At 44.1% G+C, this 19616-nt stretch overlaps 1 protein-coding gene across 1 annotated transcript in view; it reads right to left on the reverse strand.

Annotated features, from left to right (window-relative positions):
- LOC124778935 (roundabout homolog 2-like) overlaps positions 1-15704 on the reverse strand; it is a 703103-nt gene extending 687399 nt beyond the window's left edge. Inside the window, exons 1-2 of the mRNA XM_047253676.1 lie at positions 15701-15704; positions 15313-15636 (exon numbers count right to left, since the gene is read on the reverse strand). Coding sequence (XP_047109632.1) covers positions 15313-15636; positions 15701-15704 — 328 coding nt within the window. The remainder of the gene's footprint in view (positions 1-15312; positions 15637-15700) is intronic.
- Positions 15705-19616: the final 3912 nt, after the last annotated feature.

Raw genomic sequence — 19616 nt, forward strand, 5'->3', positions numbered from 1 at the left:
CCTTCTTAGCACCACCCAGGGGTCACGTGTGGGGAAAATTTCAGGTTTACACTCACGGACGTGAAGCAACATTGATCCTAACATATGGCTACCTGTCCTGAGTCATATACCAGCCCGAAAAATACGACGAGTAGCAGCCTTGGTCAGGGAATACAACAAGATCGAAGCAAACCGTGAAATACTCTTACACATCTATATACCTGATCTGAGTATCAAGAGGCTTCGTTCAAGACATCCTCCTCTTGCTCTCGACAGCCTCACTGGGGCTGAAATAAACTCTTGGAGAAGAGAATGGCTCCAAACTGACCCAAAAACTTGCCACCTAATGCCTTGTATTACTGAGGCAGTTCCTGGGTTTGATCAGTCCCGCAAGATCTGGTCAACTCTGAACCGACTAAGAACGGGGCATGGAAGATGTGCTGACTCACTCTTCAAATGGGGACTGCTGCCTTCGACAGCATGTGACTGCGGCGCGTCTAAGCAGACTATTGAACACATCAGAGAAGAATGCAGTGCCAGAGCGTTGAGTGGGGGCTTTGAAGAATTCCTCATGGCATCCAAAAAATCCAATGAGTATATACAAGAGTTTGTCTGTGAGTATATGTAATGTTATGTAATGTAGAATAAAGTGATCCAATACTGAAATGTACTTAAATGCCATAAGCTAAATAAAGTAATAAAATGCTTAAATAAGCATAGATCTAAGCTCTACGGAAATATATTGTCACGTCCATATCGGACGACGGAAGGGCGAAATAGTAATACTCCATTGACGAGTCGTGTTGACTTAAATTTGGAGGAAGGAAAATGCCTTTGAACAGCATTTTAAAGGACTTCTGCTTGAGAACGCATTATTCGGCCTCTGAATTTCACACTACTGTGAATAAACAAGCAACGCTCATCATATGGCACACTTAGGGCGATATGTTGTGGAACAGTTAAAGAGTATGAGCGCTGGCCGGAGGGTGGGGAACCTCCGGCGTATGCGCAGGCCGTGGTACGGTGGAGTATACGCGTTGGTCAGTCGGTGGGAAACCAACTGCGCATGCGCGCGGCGCAGCTCGGCAGGGCTCCGAAAGGAGTCGAGCGGAGTCCGTCCCGCGAGGAGCTATTGCGTGTAATTTTAATGCAATCTCCCAAATGGCCGGCGATTACTTGAGCTCGTGCCAAGGGCCCATTCAACGGCCCCGGCGCAGGTGTGCTGTGGAGGCCAGGCCACAGTCCCTACGCTCGCGAGTCTGGCCTATCACAAGGTGCGCGGCGGGCGAAAGATTTACCTCCGTTCTCAGCTCCTGCGCACACCACCACCATTATTTTATGCAGCCATCGGAAATCCAGAAGCTTTTGTAGTGCTCACTGATTTGTTATTTCCATTTTGTTTTACAGCGTCACTTTTAATATCTCATCAGGCACTGTTTTCAATAATTTTCTACACCAGTCGAGCGATACTTGTTATATGCGGACAAAAAAAGCTTCGTATCTGTAAAAAGACAGCTGTTAACTGACATGGTGGCAAATAGTAGACTGGTCATTGGTCAGACCGCGCACACTGTTCATTATAGGTGCCTGGAGCTGCCGCATTCGCCTTTCGCATCTCATTACGTCAGCCACAGCCGAACGTTGTCTCTACGCAGGACATTCTAAAAGTTCTTCTACCGCGAAACTCTTGGCTGCGACGTCATCCTTCTGGTATTCAGTTATTAAAGAATCTGTGGAACAGGTTTGTGGTATCTCTTATTAGACGCGATGGTGGCTTTCAACACAACCACGTTTGTCAACATTTGTTGATCACAAAATGTTCAAACGTGTGTGAAATCTTATGGGACTTACCTGCTAAGGTCATCAGTCCCTAAGCTTACACACTAATTAACCTAAATTATGCTAAGGGCAAATACACACACCCATGCCCGAGGGAGGACTCGAACCTCCGCCGGGATCATCCGCACAGTCCATGACTGCAGCGCCTAGACCGCTCGGCTAATCCCGCGCGGCGATCACAAAATGGGAAGTGCAAGTGATATATGCGATATGACAAATGTAGGTGAAAGAATGCCAGAAATCTGCCAGCTAGAGCATGTAAACTAACGAATACATATCGAGAACCACATGCATGAGTTACGAGCGCTGGAAATCGCCACAGAAGATTCTTCCCAAATAAAAGAAGCGAAACGCGTATGGCTATAAACAAACCGACTTCAATTTGTTGCACAGACGGAACATACCTCCATGTATTTAAAGCGACTAAAGAAAGACGGAAGACGGAAAAAATGACGAATTGCACTTCACTTGTTCCATGCGAAATACAGTACATAGAAGAAACACTGGAGACTGGAACAATATTTGAAACGGGGAACATGGACTTCCTTCAGTAGTCTCCTGAAAAAAAAAGGTACACAGTACAACAGTTCCACGTTTAATATTTACATACCCATTCCTGTATCCACTACACGTGCCTACGTATTCACACCAAGAACAGTTCACACTGGCTTCAGACTCAGCACTATTTTCAGCAAAACTTTTTTGATGTGTGCTTGCAGTGTAAGGAATATACTTGAAGAAATGGTGCTGAATGGGAGGAATAAAAGGCAGCAGATCCAACATACCCTTCTTCTTCTTTGCATCCGTAATTGCACGTCGCCGCTCGTAGAGGCTATCCGGTCCTGGTAGCTGTCTTAACCTCTCTTTGCCAAATTAATTTCATGAATTGTATGTCAAGGGCCGAGACTGTTTTTGTGTTTTAGTGAATATGCACATCCCTTTTCGTACCTCAACCACTGTATCTCCAGCCAATTAGTTTTGTGACCATCAACCGTTTTGTTCCGGTTTACAAAGGCTGCTTCCATTTTATTCGTGGATAAAATGTCTGTATGCATCATATGAACTGTTTTTAACGGATTTTTCTTCTTAGATTCTTTCCAAATGGTTATCTAGTCATCGGGCGAATAAATATTGGTTGCATTTCTACTCTTTGCTTCTATCAAGTCAAAATCGGCTTCACTTGCTAGATGCGAATTTCCTGACACAAGAAATTTATGGTCTATGATTTGTTTCCATAAAAAGTTCTTGTAATACTGTCGTCAAAGCAAGAGCCATTTTAATGTTCCAATTTTGTCCTGTGCAGCTGTCTGAATATGCAATCGCTTGCTTGCAATATTTCAAAACAGGTTATGTTGTTGTCAGATAATGTATACCTAGAGTATATTGTTGTTGTGGTCTTCAGTCCAGAGACTGGTTTGGTGCAGCACTCCATGCTACCCTATCCTGTGCAAGCCGCTTCATCTCCCCGTACCTACTGCAACCTACATCCTTCTGAATCTGCTTAGTGTATTCATCTCTTGGTCTCCCTCTACGATTTTTTCCTCCACACTGCCCTCCAATACTAAATTGCTGATCCCTTGATGCCTCAAAACATGTCCTACCAACCGATCCGTTCTTCTAGTCAAGTTGTGCCACAAACATTTCTCCTCCCCAGTCCTATTCAATACCTCCTCATAAGTTATATGATCTACCTATCTAATCTTCAGCATTCTTCTGTAGCACCACATTTCGAAAGCTTCTATTCTCTTCTTGTCCCACTAGTTATTGTCCATGTTTCACATCCATACATGGCTACACTCCATACAAATACTTTCAGAAACGACTTCCTGACACTTAAATCTATAATCGATGTTAACAAATTTTTCTTCTTCAGAAACGATTTCCTTGCCATTGCCAGTCTACATTTTATATCCTCTCTACTTCGACCATCATCAGTTATTTTGCTCTCTAAACAGCAAAACTCCATTACTACTTTAAGTGCCTCATTTCCTAATCTAATTCCCTCAGCATCACCCGATTTAATTCCACTACATTCCATGATCCTCGTTTTGCTTTTGTTGATGTTCATCTTATATCCTCCTTTCAAGACACTGTCCATTCCGTTCAACTACTCTTCCAGGTCCTTTGCTGTCTCTGACAGAATTACAATGTCATCGGCGAACCTCAAAGTTTTTATTTCTTCTCCATGGATTTTAATACCTACTCCGAACCTTTCTTTTGTTTCCTTTATTGCTTGCTCAATATACAGATTGAATAACATCGGCTACAACCCTGTCTCACTCCCTTCCCAACCACTGCTTCCCTTTCATGTCCCTCGACTCTTAAAACTGCCATCTGGTTTCTGTACAAATTGTAAATAGCCTTTCGCTTCCTGTATTTTACCCCTGCCACCTTCAGAATTTGAAAGAGAGTATTCCAGTCAACATTGTCAAAAGCTTTCTCTAAGTCTACAAATGCTAGAAACGTAGGTTTGCCTTTCCTTAATCTATTTTCTAAGATAAGTCGTAGGGTCAGTATTGCCTCACGTCTTCCAACATTTCTACGGAATCAAAACTGATCTTCCCCAAGGTCGGCTTCTACCAGTTTTTCCATTCGTCTGTAAAGAATTCACTAGTCTGCGAGAAAGATTCCGTAATGGTGAGTGTGCTACGCCTCTGTTCTCAAAATACAAATTTCGTGGCATTATACAAATTGTACTCTGTCCCTCTGATAAGTTAGAGATGGTTTGTAGTGCTAGTGGGCAAGGACTCGCGCTGTGGCTTTCGAGTGGCGCTAGCTTTGGTTCACCGTGTGTACAGGGTGAAAAGTATTTAAACCGACAAACTCTGGGAGGTTGTAGGGGACAGCAAAACAAATATTTTTCCCTAATGTCATTTTTTCCTATGAGGATTATTTAAACCGGTGGACGCCATAAAAAAATGGTTCAAATGGCTCTGAGCACTATGGGACTCAACTGCTGTGGTCATAAGTCCCCTAGAACTTAGAACTACTTAATCCTAACTAACCTAAGGACATCACACACATCCATGCCCGAGGCAGGATACGAACCTGCTACCGTAGCGGTCGTGCGGTTCCAGACTGAAGCGCCTTTAAACGCGCGGCCACTCCGGCCGGCGGACGCCATATTACACTCTTCAGTTGTTAAAGGCCGGATTATGATCTTCAGTTGTTAGAGGGCGTATTACGCTCTTCAGTTGTAGGCAACTGCTGTCCACCAGTGTAGCAGTGCACTGTCTCTGTTTACTAATGGAGCGATACACCTAGAGTGAGTACACTGATATGTTTGGTGCGTACTACGTACTACAACGGACGAGCTGCACAGCGGGTTTATCGACAACAATATCCTAATCGCCGTATCCCGCATCATACGACCTTTGCTGCTGTGTACCAACGTCTGCGCGAGACCGGGTCATTTAGCAGATTACCTGGACAGGGACGCCGTCGCACGGTAAGAACGCTGCAATTTGAGGAAGCTGTCTTGCAGCATGTGGAGCGGGATCCTTCAATCAGTACTGCTGCAATTGCACGTAACATGGGGACGAATCAGAAGAATGTAAGAACAGTCCTTCGAGAGCAGTTGTTACGTGCATTTCATTTACAGCGTGTCCGAAACCTGGAACCAGTTGATTATCCACCCAGAGCACAGTTTTCACAGTGGTACCTGGAACAGTGTGAAATGGATCCTACATTTCCATCCTCTGTGTTGTTTACCGATGAAGCAACGTTCGGGCATGATGGAGTCTTCAACAAGCACAATTCGCATGTCTGGAGTGAGGATAACGCACATGCCGCAGTTACTAGCGTTCATCAAGTGCAGTTCTTCGTTAATGTGTGGGTCGGTGTTGTTGAGGACTGTTTAATTGGGGCGTATCTGCTACCTAGGCCATTAAATGGCAGGGACTATTACAATTTTCTCGCCAGAGCATTGCCAAAATTGCTGGAAGACGTCCCGCTCTCTACAACACAACGCACCTGGTTCCAACATGACGGGGCGCCGGCACATTTCAGCCGTAGTGTGCGTCGATTCCTTGACCGACGGTTCCCAGAAACGTGGATTGGCAGAGGTGGTCCTGTACCGTGGCCTGCTAGATCCCCACATATGTCCCTTCTTGAGCCTTTTTGTGTGGGGAGAGGTGCTCAACCTTCTTTACGCAACTTCTGTTGCATCAGAAGAGGATCTGGTTGCCCGGATAGTAGCAGCAGCAGGAACAATTCGGGATACTCCTGCGGTTTTTGGCCGTGTCAGACAGAACATGATCCGACGGTGCAACTTTTGTTTACGTGTCAATGGAGGCATTTTTGAAAATCTACTGTAATTTGTAACGGAACTGAAATGATGGTGGGCTGACAGTAATTTGGAGCCCGCGCGTCGGAAACGGGCGCGCTGGTGTGAGACTGCCAGGGAGTGCACCCTGATGCCATCTATTGGCGAAACTGGGAATTAGCGCTGCCTGTCAGACAATGCACTAAGCTCTCGGAGTCAAATGTATTCTTTTTCTTGGTAATTATAAGCTATTACTGTATGATTTAATGTTATAAAGCGCTAGTAGTAAATTATTATGACTGGTATGAACTCCAGGGTAATAAATATAAATATTCTTAAATACTAAATGATTTCGGTGAAAAGGTGGTAGGGGAACGCCCCAACTCTTGGTGATACGAGCGTAGTTAGAGGTAGCTGGAGACACAGGGACGGAACAATGGAATGGCCTGGGGAGGGTTGACGTGACCGGACGTGCGTAACTGTGCTCACGCAAAAGTGATTATGCAACAGCGAAGAGGCGAATATCGTCGCCGTTTGTGGAGTGGAATGCGACGAATGGTTGTCGAAGTCGTCTCTATGCCACTGGTGCTGATTGCAAGAGTTCCTGCGCCCAGATTTTATGGCGGACGTGCAGTAGCTTATACGAGTGCTATAGCTCGTAGTTCCAGCCGCCATTGAGGGCATGAGGCGTGAAGAGCTGCGTTAGCCACATGCATCTCACCACCAGCACCGACACGTCTACCCAAGGCAAGACTGCTTGCAATTGTTAAGTCGAACTTTGTATACATGTAAAAGGAGAATACCAGTTTTCTTTTATGCAAGTGCAGAGGACAGAATATTGTAATGAGTAAAATTACGACGCATGTTGTTCATTGTAAAGTGTAGTAACCTCAAATATAGTGTAGTGAAATCAGACTGAGGCCACCATCGCCTCTTTCATTTACAATTCTTTTGGTTGTAGAATACTTTAGCGTATAAGAATGTTGAAAAGAGCAATGGTCACACCAGAATGAGTCGCCTATTTATAGTTACTTAAATTTTTCTGAGTAACCTTTCAAGTAAAGTCACTTAACTAATTCTATAGCAATTGTCCAAAGAGTAATATCCAAAATCATTAAATAAGTTGAAGGATAGAATTTTGTTAACCTAAGTTGCATAAGTTGTCTTGGTGGTAATTACCAAGCCAACTCACAGAAATTGAGAGAGTATTTGCTTTGTAGAATCACCTAGAATGATCAGAAATAGTAATATTCAGAATTAAGTTTAAATTCAACTCAAGCCGTTTCACTTTGAAACGAGCCAAAAAACTGATTTATTCTTTTGCTCCTTCAGAGCTGGCGACCGTAGTTATAAGTATTTTCAGGAGGATTCGATGGTAAGTCTGCTGCTCTCGTCGTGCTGATAGGATTATCCACAGCTGCTAGCAGTGGTGATTGGATACATAAGCTCACTACCAAGTTAAGTGGGTCAGGTAGGCAGTGTTACCGTGTGAATTGTAGGGCACTGTAGGCCGTGGATCGAACCCGTTCAATCATCACAGCTCTTTGGGAAATAGTCCGGTTAGGAGTGTACTAATCATTAGGTAAATACTGGCGAGTAACGGTCAAAAATGTATACGCAAGTGAATTTAGCAAGGTCCATGTAGCACCTAGTTAATGTGGTGTAATGGCGAGGGTAGGAGTGGAGTAAAAGTGAGCCGAGCTTGTGGCAGCTGTGCTGTCTTCAAAGATTAATAACGTGAATTCACTACTACCTCTTACCATTAGGGCTGAGCTATTTACAGTTAAAATACGTAGCAGTAAGCGCAAAGGCGTGACGGCTACAAGTCCGTATTGGCTTTATACATACGGAAGTAGGAAGCGGGTCATTCTGTCAGGGGAGGGGGTTAAAACAACCGAGTCAGTTGAGAACATACCCCATTTACTGATGGAAAGATTCGGCGGTTCGGTCGCAAACTGAAATTGGGTTGTGTTAATGTGTTGTCTCTTGGTCATAAAAAATGGAAAAGTGTTTGTTGGTTTAATTGATCTGCCTCCAGAGAAATCTTCCTCTACCGGTTTAAATACTCCTCATAGGAAAAAATGACATTAGGGAAAAATATTTGTTTTGATGTCCCCTACAACCTCCCAGAGTTTGTCGGTTTAAATACTTTTCACCCTGTTGAGAACAAGAGAGGTCCTATGACAGCTACCTGAAGCACTACTGGGAGGGAGAGGAAGAGAAAGCCATGCGGCATCATACGACGGAGAATGCTCTCTACACAGTCGAAAGACTGATGACTTAAAAATAAAAACATACCGGCGCGACTGGTGTGAGGTTTAAGCTGCGAGGGACAGATCCCGTGGCACAGTGCTGCACCTCCGGCTGGATGCATTAGAAGGCGCCCGGGGCGCAGCAGTCGCCTCACCGTTAATGGTCGAAACCACTTATCGCCTGCAATTACGTTAATTAACTTCTCAGCCTCTCTCGGGCGCCCGGAAAGGGAAAGAGAGAAAAATAAATGGGATCTGAGGATCGGAGCCATTTCTTTCCTCCGCGGATCACAAAGGGCGTGAGAAGGCGGCAGCTGAGGCGGAGCCGCTGCAAGCCGACAGCCCGGATGGATCGCTCCGCAGGAGCGGAGGCTGCAAGAAAGCGCGACGCTCCGGCACCCGAAATCTGGCAGGAAGAGGCTAACTCGGCGAAAGCCGCCAAGACGAGAACAACTCGTAACTTACAGACACGGGCAGCAAAATCTGCATTATGAGTATTGTAGATCAATTCTTTACGCACGCGAAGTGTTGTGTGCTATTGACAAGAGATTTCAAGTTGATACCGTATTTCTTGATTTCCAGATCTCTTTTGATACTGTGTTACATAAGCGGCTTGTAGTGATTTTGCGTGCCTATGGAATATCGTCACAGTCGTTCAAATGGTTCAAATGGCTCTGAGCACTATTAGGACTTAACATCTGAGGTCATCAGTCCCCTAGAACTTAGAACTACTTAAACCTAAGGACATCACACACATCCATGCCCGAGGCAGGATTCGAACCCACGGTATAACCACTCACTACTACTACAATACAACTTTACTATTATTGCTAATCAAATACCCATGCAAAGAACACTTTCGCATACACTTACTGTACCTATTATACATGCTATGCATACTATATATACTATAAAGTCTGGCAGGCCACGCCCCACAGAAAGATATTTTCGGCAACTTTTCCCCAAATATCTTAAATCTATTTATTTCTTTAAACTATTATTTGTGATCAGTGTTTGCAACTCGATACGATCATGAAAGTCGACAGACATCCCAAACGGTTGAAACTGGTAATGTCCACGTCATACGAGTAGTGACGTCACAGAGACGTGTCACCACGGTGAGCCTAACGTTTCCCACAGAAGGAAAGGTGCATCGACTGATTTGAAGACAGAGTGAAAACCACGTTTATGTTGCTTGAACTAAAAATACCCGAGACGCCGTTAGTAGTAAGGCTATCCAGATAAAATACTTCCCAAATTTTCCGAGTACCGAAATTTTGTTTCCCAAAAATTTCCCCAAGGTTTCAGTTTCCGCAAAAGTTCTCCCCAAAAAATATTTTTCCTCAAAATTGCGAAGAAAACAACCTGAAGCCACTGAGTGTTCACGCTAGACGTTATCATGGGCTGCATTTAGACCTAAGAAGATCCCCAGATTTATCTTCTGCTACTGAAAGCACTGTACTCTGACATGCAGCAACACACCTCGGCGTATATGGACTGCTGCCAGCGCTACCGTGCGACGACCGCAGGTCAAATGCACCGCATGGTCATAACCCGAGGTGATTTAAAAGCACAAACCGCTCACCAGAGCGTTGTTTCACCATGTATGAGCATTATCCTTAATTTATGAGCATGAGTGTAATTCAGTCTTTGCGCCATCTCGCTTGCTCTCACTATTCATTACACCAATTTGTGACGGTAGTACGTTCTTAAATGGTTCAAATGGCTCTGAGCACTATGGGACCTAACAGCTGTGGTCATCAGTCCCCAAGAACTTAGAACTACTTAAACCTAACTAACCTAAGGACATCACAGACATCCATGCCCGAGGCAGGATTCGAACCTGCGACCGTAGCAATCGCGCGGTTCCGGACTGCGCGCCTAGAACCGCGAGACCACTGAGGCCGGCAGTACATTCTTACCAAATGACTCATATTCTTTAACCAATGTATAGAAAGACAGTTGCCAAGACTATAGAAGGAGATCATTTGCGTCGATGGCAGGACGGGAAATTCATAATTTTGTGAAAAAAAAAGGACTCGAGGGAGGTTTGAACAAGGATCTCCTACTTCGCAGTTCTACGTCGTAACTACGCAACCACTACGCCACGGTTATTCTTAATTCGCTCGATGTTGGCCACCTTGAGCTTGGACCGTCACTGTTTCTGTTTTGCTTCTTTTTTTTCACAGTTCAATACAGCTCCTTCTTTTTTCGTGATAGACCAGTGTTCAGATTTTGACGGGCTATCCAATATTCAAGAAAGGTAGTAGAAGTAATCCACTAAATTACAGGCCCATATCGTTAACGGCGATACGCAGCAGGATTTTGGAACATATATTGTGTTCGAACATAATGAATTACTTCGAAGAACACGGTCTGTTGACACACAGTCAACATGGGTTTAGAAAACAACATTCTTGTGAAACATAACCAGCTCTTTATTCACATGGAGTGCTGAGTGCTATTGACAAGGGATTTCAGATCGATTCCGTATTTCTGGATTTCCGGAAGGTTTTTGACACTGTACCACACAAGCGGCTCGTAGTGAAATTGCGTGCTTATGGAATATCGTCTCAGTTATGTGACTGGATTTGTGATTTCCTGTCAGAGAGGTCACAGTTCGTAGTAACTGACGGAAAGTCATCGAGTAAAACAGAAGTGATTTCTGGCGCTCCCCAAGGTAGTGTTATAGGCCCCTTGCTGTTCCTCATCTATATAAACGATTTGGGAGACAATGTGAGCAGCCGTGTCTGCACATGACGCTGTCGTTTATCGACTGATAAAGTCATCAAAGATCAAAACAAATTGCAAATCGATTTAGAAAAAATATTTGAATGGTGCGAGAATTAACAGTTGACCCTAAATAACGAAAAGTGTGAGGTCATCCAGATGAGTGGTAAAAGAAATTTGTTAAACTTCGGTTACACGAAAAATCAGTCTACGCTAAAAGCCGTAAATTCAACTAAATAGCTAGGTATTACAGCTACGAACAACTTAAATTGGAAGGAACACATAGAAAATTTTGTGGGGAAGGCTAAACAAAGACCGCGTTTTATTGGCAGGACACTTAGAAAATGTAACAGACCTACTAAGGAGACTACGCTTCTCCGTCCTCTTTTAGAATACTGCTGCGCGGTGTTTGATCCTTACCAGATAGGACTGACGGAGTACATCGAAAAAGTTCCAAGGAAGGCCGCACGTTTTATACTATCGCGAAATATGGGAGAGAGTGTCACAGAAATGATACAGGATTTGGGCTGGAAATCATTAAAAGAAAGGCGTTTTTCGTAGCGATGAAATCTTATCACAAAATTCCAGTTGCCAACTTTCTCCTCCGAATGCGGAAATATTTTGTTGACACCGACCTACATAGGAAGGAACGATCACCACGATAAAATAAGGGAAATCAGAGCTCGTACGGAAAGATATAGGTGTTCATTCTTTCCGCGAGCTGTACGAGATTGGAATTATAGAGGATTGTGAAGGTGGTTTGATGAACCCTCTGTCAGGCACTTAAATGTGATTTGCAGAGTATTCATGTAGATTGCTATGGGGCGGTTAAAACAATAAAGAAGGAGTAGTTGCAGAGTTCCCACGAATGTGCATATACAAATGTTGGTTAAAAATGTTATTGCAAATTTTGGCTTTCACGTAAGTCTCAGGGGACGATTTCCACACTTGGTGCAATGGTAAACTTCCATACCCGCGCATTTTTTAAATAGTTTTTGGATTAATTATTCACTCAGACTTAAGTACAGTTTATGCTAGGGAACAAAATTGGGCGACTATTGTTAGCAAAATCAGTTTTTTTTTTCACGACACAGGTCAATCACTATTTATTGGCGTTGTCCTTTTCTTTCACACAAAGAAATTAGCACTGGTGAGACGGTTTACAGTTTTACTTTAATAATAATTTGACTCCGAGCCCCCAATAGCAGTAATTTAGGCTGCTATAATCTAAAGTTATTCAGTCTATTCGAACAGTTCCACAAGTCCCACTGTCCTCTTTGTTCTAACAGTTTTGGCGCGAAATCACAGACCGCCACATGTTCACTTACGACGATGTATACCTCGTAAATCGTACTCACACAAATAATCGTAGCACTTCCACTTCACCGAATATATGCTTGCACACTTGCACTATTAAACAATACTCTTTGTCGAAATAAATCGGCGCGAAAAAGAATTCTCAAACGAGCACATGGGCCACCCTTAAGTGGGGCTTGCTCACCACCCACCCTCCAAAACGACTGACCAACGACTCACAACTAGCCAAGATGGCCTCTCGTGTATATAGGCTCGGACACCAACCCCCTCGTTATGCAAGTACCAGTCTCACCAGTTAAGGTTAGAAATTTTGATACATACATCCCTCGACAGAAATAAGTACACCATTGGAACCGCGCTAAAAAGTACATCTTATGTATTATATTTGATTTATTTCTAGGATTATTCTGTCGCCCGTAAATCCAGTTTTAGTTTTTGCAAAACTGCGCCACTTAGCGCAAATTTGTTTGTTGACATCTATGCTGCGAAGTTTTAACATAGAACTGTGAAACGTCCCTTTAGAAAAATTCTACATGACTGTGCTTAAACTGACACACAATATTTTTTAGCGCAACACAATCTGACTTTCAATAATCCCTACAAAAGAATGGCGCTGACTAACATTAACCTATACGTTTCACAAATCACTTACCTCACAAAAATCTTCGTTACTTGAACTACTGCAATGCAGCGAGCGCCACTACTGCCAGCTAAATAAAAGATTCAAACTACTGAAGGCACTAACTACTGATAGGCATAGTTAGCAAATGAAAGATTTTGATAGAGAACAAACAATGTATTTACCTTAATAGTGTTCAAAAGTCATAATATATCAGTCCATGATATCCAATATTACAAATTTACTCTTTCTGATGTACACACGTCCAGATCGTCCGCTCTCAAAATTCCGCTATCTCTCTCCCCACATCCACCACTGCTGGCGGCTCACCTCCAACTGCGCAACGCTAAGCGCTGTTAACAGCCAACAGCCGAACATTACAATAGCAAATTCCAACAATGCCACTCAGCCACAGACTGCACACAGCACAGCCAGTGATTTTCATACAGAGCGCTACGTGGCGGTGGCGTTACCAATATAAGAACCTAAACAGCCTACTTACAACTGCATATAGCACCGTTTTTAGACGTAATCTATAGCGATCTACACATTGCGCTGCTCAAAAATCTTCATATCTATAATAATTAATTAATTGTGGGCGATAAATATCAATAATAATTTGCAAACAATGAAAACCATTGCAAGTCAAATGTATAGTATAACTTAACTAGTTTAAGTTACGTGTGATGCCACCGAAAATATTATATAGTGCCGTTCTTTGCGTCACGAATTTTCCATTAAATTTTATAAACAATTTTCCCTCAAACTTTGTTTATTGCTCTTTACGGGCTTAATTATTTATGAATCTTAACATATGACTACGGCACTCGATCCGCTATAACGAAACGTTTGTAATGAGTGCTCGCTCATCGCTGCAAGTCGGCGTTTACTATTTTTATTAATCTTTGAGTATTCGTGATATTAACCGATTTTGAGGTTACTATAACTTTTGCGTCTCGTGACTCCAAATAAAGATGGATCTTTCAGAAGGTGCATATTGCTGACCACAATCCACTGCCGCATTCGCTCTTCACCGTAAGTTATATAGTTTTCGCGTAATGCGCGCAAAACCAAACAATGCCCCAAGTTGCAGGACACGTGGTCGCCCGGCCGCGACCGACCGTTGCAAAAATGGCGCTGAGCACTTTGCGACTTAACTTCTGAGGTCATCAGTCGCCTAGAACTTAGAACTAATTAAACCTAACTAACCTAAGGAGATCACACACATCCATGCCCGAGGCAGGATTGGAACCTGCGACCGGAGCGGTCACGCGGTTCCAGACTGAAGCGCCTTTAACCGCACGGCCACACCGGCCGCCGTTGCAAAACTCGTGCGGGCGCGGCACACGCTTCCGCGAATCGCGCGCCGTGTAGCGCGCTCGGTCTCCACAAAGCAATCCTCGCATAATACGAGGGCTGTCCAGAAAGTAAGTCACGATTGATCGCGAAATGAAAATCTCAGTGAAAATCAGAAATGTTTCATTGGCAACAGTTAGCTACACCTTTCAGCTACTTCTCTACGTAGTCGCGGTTCTGACGCAGACATTCGTCGTAGCGTTGTACCAACTTTCCAATACGGTCATCACAGAAGGCAGCCTCCAGTGCTTTCCGCCAATTCTCTACGCTGGCCTAAAGCTCGTTGTCTGTGCCAAAATGTCTTCATAACCAGCGGTTCGTTTGAGCAGAGGTGAAACTCAGTGGGAGACAATTACGGGCTGTATTGTGCATAACCAAACATTTCCAATTGAAACGATGAAGGAACATCTTCATTGCCCCTGCAGAATGAGGCTGAGAATCGTCTTGAAGAAGAAACCGCACGACAGTTATGTAATGTTGGTTGCATAGCTTCAGGGGAAAAAAAATCTCAGCAGGCCCTCGTACTTGGAGGGAGACACTATTTTCTATAATATCTTTACGCGCTCACTAAGAGCTCAGGAATGAAAAGAGCGACATAATTCTACCTAGAATCATACTAGAGACACTGCCCAACACATCTTTGTAAAGCTTTATCGGATTTTCATAGTCGTTTCCATTTCGCGACCAATCGTAACTTACTTTCTGGACAGCCCTCGTAGAAACATCCATCTAGTAACGGGGGTTTGTACCGTCACAAGATGTAGATGTATCCACGGGGCATTTTCGACTAAATCTGAGAGAGGTGCGATGTGGAGTTTCCCTTGTAAGGAACCGCTCCTGGTACTTCCTGGGGGGGGGGGGGGGGGGGGGGGGGCGTTTGCTGCCGCAGCCGCAGCCGCCAGCCGCGCGGTAGCAACCGCACCTCGCACCGAGCAGCGTCAGTTGCGGGTACTCACCGGCGACCTCGAGCGTGGCGTTGCGCGACTTGGCGACGCCGGCGGCGTTGCGCGCCTCGCACCAGTAGACGCCGGCGTCGGAGTCCTTGCGGCCGTGCACGACGCGCAGGAAGAAGAGCGAGCCGGTGGGCAGCAGGACGCGGCTGGAGCGCGCGTCTGCCGCCGACGTCCGCACCGGCTCGCCGTCCTTGAACCAGGCGATGGTCGGCTCGGGCTCGCCGTCCGCCTTGCAGTTGAGCGTGGCCGGGTCGTGGCGCGGCACCGTCGCGTCCGTGGGGTGCTCCGTGATGCGCGGCGGCCGCAGCGGCGTGCCCAGCTGCAGCCCTGACAACACACACACACACGCACCTTACCTCCTGTGCCGAGCCCACAGTATCTACACTAGTGCCCATTAAAGTTGCTACACCAAGAAGAAATTCAGATGGTAAACGGGTATTCATTGGACGAATATATTATACTACAACTGACATGTCATTACATTTCCACGCAATTTGGGTGCACAGATCCTGGCAAATCAGTACCCAGAACAACCACCTCTGGCCGTAATAACGGCCTTGATACGTCTGGGCATTGAGTCAAACAGAGCTTGGATGGCGTGTACAGGTACAGCTGCCCATGCAGCTTCAACACGATACCGCAGTCCATCAAGAGTAGTGAGTGGCGTATTGTGACGAGCCAGTTGCTCGGCCACCATTGACTAGACCTTTTCAATTGGTGAGAGATCTGGAGAATGTGCTGGCCAGCGCAGCAGTCGAACATTTTCTGTATCCAGAGAGGCCCGCACAGGACCTGCAATATGCTGTCGTGCGTTATCCTGCTGAAATGTAGGGTATCGCAGGGATCGAATGACGGGTAGAGTCACGGGTCGTAACATATCTGAAATTTAACTTCCACTGCTCAAACTGCCGTCAATGCGAACAAGAGGTGACCGAGACGTATAACCAATGGCACCACTTACCATCACGCCGGGTGATACGCCAATATGGCGATGACGAATACACGCTTCCAATGTGCGTTCACGGCGATGTCGCCAAACATGGATGCGACCATCATGATGCTGTAAACAGAACCTGGATTTATCAAAAAAAAAAAGGCGTTTTGCCTTTCATGCACCCACGTTCGTTGTCGAGTACACCATCGCAGGCGCTCCTGTCTGTGATGCAGCGCCAAGGATAACCGCAGCCATGGTCTCCGAGCTGATAATCCAAGCTGCTGCAAACGTCGTCGAACTGTTCGTGCAGATAGTTGTTGTCTTGCAAACGTCCCCATTTGTTGACTCAGGGATCGAGACGTGGATGCACGATCCGTTACAGCCATGCAGGTAAGATGCCTGTCATATCGACTGCTAGTGATACGAGGCCGTTGGGATCCAGCACGGCGTTCCGTATTACCCTCCTGAACCCACCGGTTCCATATTCTGCTAACACTCATTGGATGTCGGCCAACGCGAGCAGCAATGTCGCGATACGATAAACCGCAATCGCGATAGGCTACAATCCGACCTTTATCAAAGTCGGAAACGTGATGGTACGCATTTCTCCTCCTTACACGAGGCATCACAACAACGTTTCACCAGGCAACGCCGGTCAACTGCTGTTTGTGTATGAGAAATCGATTGGTAACTTTCCTCAGGTCAGCACGTTGTTGGTGTCGCCACCGGTGCCAACCTTGTGTGAATCCTCTGAAAAGCTAATCATTTGCATATCACAGCATCTTCGACCTGTCGGTTAAATTTCGCCTCTGTAGTACGTCATCTTCATGGTGTAGCAATTTTAATGGTCAGTAGTGTACTTGTCATCATGTCCCATCACTCGTCTTAATGAATCAGCAGGCATGCGAAACACTCTGTTCAATAAAGGTTTTCAGGAAAGTATGTTATCAATTACCTGTTTTGGTGGCAGAAATGGTTTCTTTTGTCATTACCGGTTGCAAATCATCTAACGACTGAAACGCTTTAGAATGTGTATCGGATACTACAATAAAGAAATAGGGATGTGCGACACTTTGATGAATAAAGGTTTTCAGGAAAGGGTCCTACCAATCGCCTTTGTGATGATAGAATTTTTTTCCTTTTCGCTTACCGCTTTCAAGTCGCCTAGCGACTAAAATGTCTTAGATTGTGTATCGGATACTACAGTAACGCATTGGGCCATGTATCGGATACTACAATACCGTTTGCCATGTATCGTATACTACAATACATTTCAACGCTCAAATGTCGACAAACAATGCCCATAGTCGAAGAAAAAACACTTTAGAATGCTACCAGGGCTACGTACGAAACTTCCACACATTTTTAGCTTTAACTGACAGTGTTTGGAATAAGGCAAGTGTAGTCGTTGGGGTAAGGGTAATTGTGCGAATGAGGAAAAAACAAATTTAAAAATAAGCCGAACGATGTGAAATAATGAAACTTCCCGGAAGATGAAAACTGTGTACCGGACCCAGACTCGAACTCGGTTCGCAGGAGAGCTACTGTAAAGTTTGGAAGGTAGGAGACGAGGTACTGGCAGAAGTACAGCTGTGAGGACGGGGCGTGAGTCGTGCTTAGCTCAGTAACCGGCACGGTAGCTCAGCGTGTTCGCTCAAAAAGCCGGTTGGCCTCTGCAAAAAAAAAAAAAAAAAAAAAAAAAAAAAAAAAAAAAAAAAAAAAAAAAAAAACCTGGGTGAAATGATCAACAACGTACTTAAACGGATGTCATGTGATGTCCACAACGACCAAATACAACGTTCAGCCACGAGAGGAAAAAAAAAAGTTGGTAAATCACTTGCCCACGAAAGGCAAAGGTCCCGAGTTCGAGTCTCGGTCCGTCACGTAGTTTTAATCGGACAGGAAGTTTCATATCAGCGCACACTCCGCTGCAGAGTAAAAATCCCATTCTTGTCTATTTATTTTCTCAATACATCTATTTTCCTCCATGCATCGAAGAAATATTCCATAAATATTGCAATATTCAATTTAGTCTCGCCGTTTGACAAAGATAATAAGATTTCTGACAAACAGTAGTTTCAATCATGTTGGCGACATATATATTTCTAAGGAAGTTTGACTGTGGCTAATGCTTGATCTACTTCGACAACGACACAGCATCTGTAAAAAACCGAAAGTCTAAGCAAACTATTAAAAAAAACAGAAACTGATACGTAATCTGGCGAAAGAGCTTCAAAAGCTTTACAAAAGAGTTGTTGCATTTGGACAATTTGTATTTCACTGAAGAGCTTTAAGGACGGAGTAGACACAGTACATTTTAAATTAAGTTAGAACTGTCGACTTGGGATAAAATTCAGGTACAAACAAGTAAATCCAAATTCCAAAACCCACTTAATTCTCACTACTATTGATACCACCATCATATTTGGATTTTTATAAACACTGAAACAGTATATAAAACCTGAAAAGTCATGTTCATTGGAAAGATAATACTGAAATGTAATTTTAGTTTTACAAGTATCAACAACCATAGATACCAAGATCCTTGAGCTGTTAAGAACAGGAACGCTAAATTGTATTTCTGCAGAATACGGTCATTATGAAGTGGAAGTACTACATAAAGTTACTACCATACGTTTACTATTTAAATGAAATTTGAACAGTTATTAATAAGTTGCATAAAGAAGTTGATACGTAAGACCTGTGTTGACTTTGGACAAGTCTGACAAGTTTGTCACAGAAAACAGGAGGAGGGAGTCGCTGGTGAGTTGCGTTAGAAGACTGATATTTTGTATACATTGCCCTTGCGTTATAGTGTTGCACAATGCTAGCGCTTATGTTGCAACTTTGATGGTTCTGAAATACATTCCGAGCAAGTTGTATAAATAAATTATGGAGATTATGGAAACTAATAGCAGTTTTTTTTAATTTCTGACAAATCCGTTATGCATACTTCTGCAAACCTGGAGAACTACGCAGTTTCGACTTCGACGACCTCATCGAGAAGTTAGCTAAGTATTTTGTCCTTGCTCGTTTTCTTGTGTACCCGAGCTGACGTCTGGCGTGACGGAACACGCTAAATCCTTGAGAGAATTCGGCTAATGGTTATACGCCTAAATCATCAGATGATATGCAGTTCTTAGTGATTGCTTATAGGATTGTGCAGGTCGTCGTGCAGTTGTGGCAAGACACAATAAAATCGAAACAAATAAGCACTGATTGTATCAGGAATTATTCACATCACAAGGTTTAGCTGATGGAGTTACTTACAGTTATTTGAATCCATAGCATTAATCTTGACGCTTTAACCACTTTATCAGTATACGTTTTCCAGTGATGTGAATTACACAGCATTACATAAACCTTGCCACAG

The sequence above is a fragment of the Schistocerca piceifrons genome, chromosome 1 (assembly GCF_021461385.2).
Source record: "Schistocerca piceifrons isolate TAMUIC-IGC-003096 chromosome 1, iqSchPice1.1, whole genome shotgun sequence".
NCBI classification, from domain to species: Eukaryota; Metazoa; Arthropoda; class Insecta; order Orthoptera; family Acrididae; genus Schistocerca; species Schistocerca piceifrons.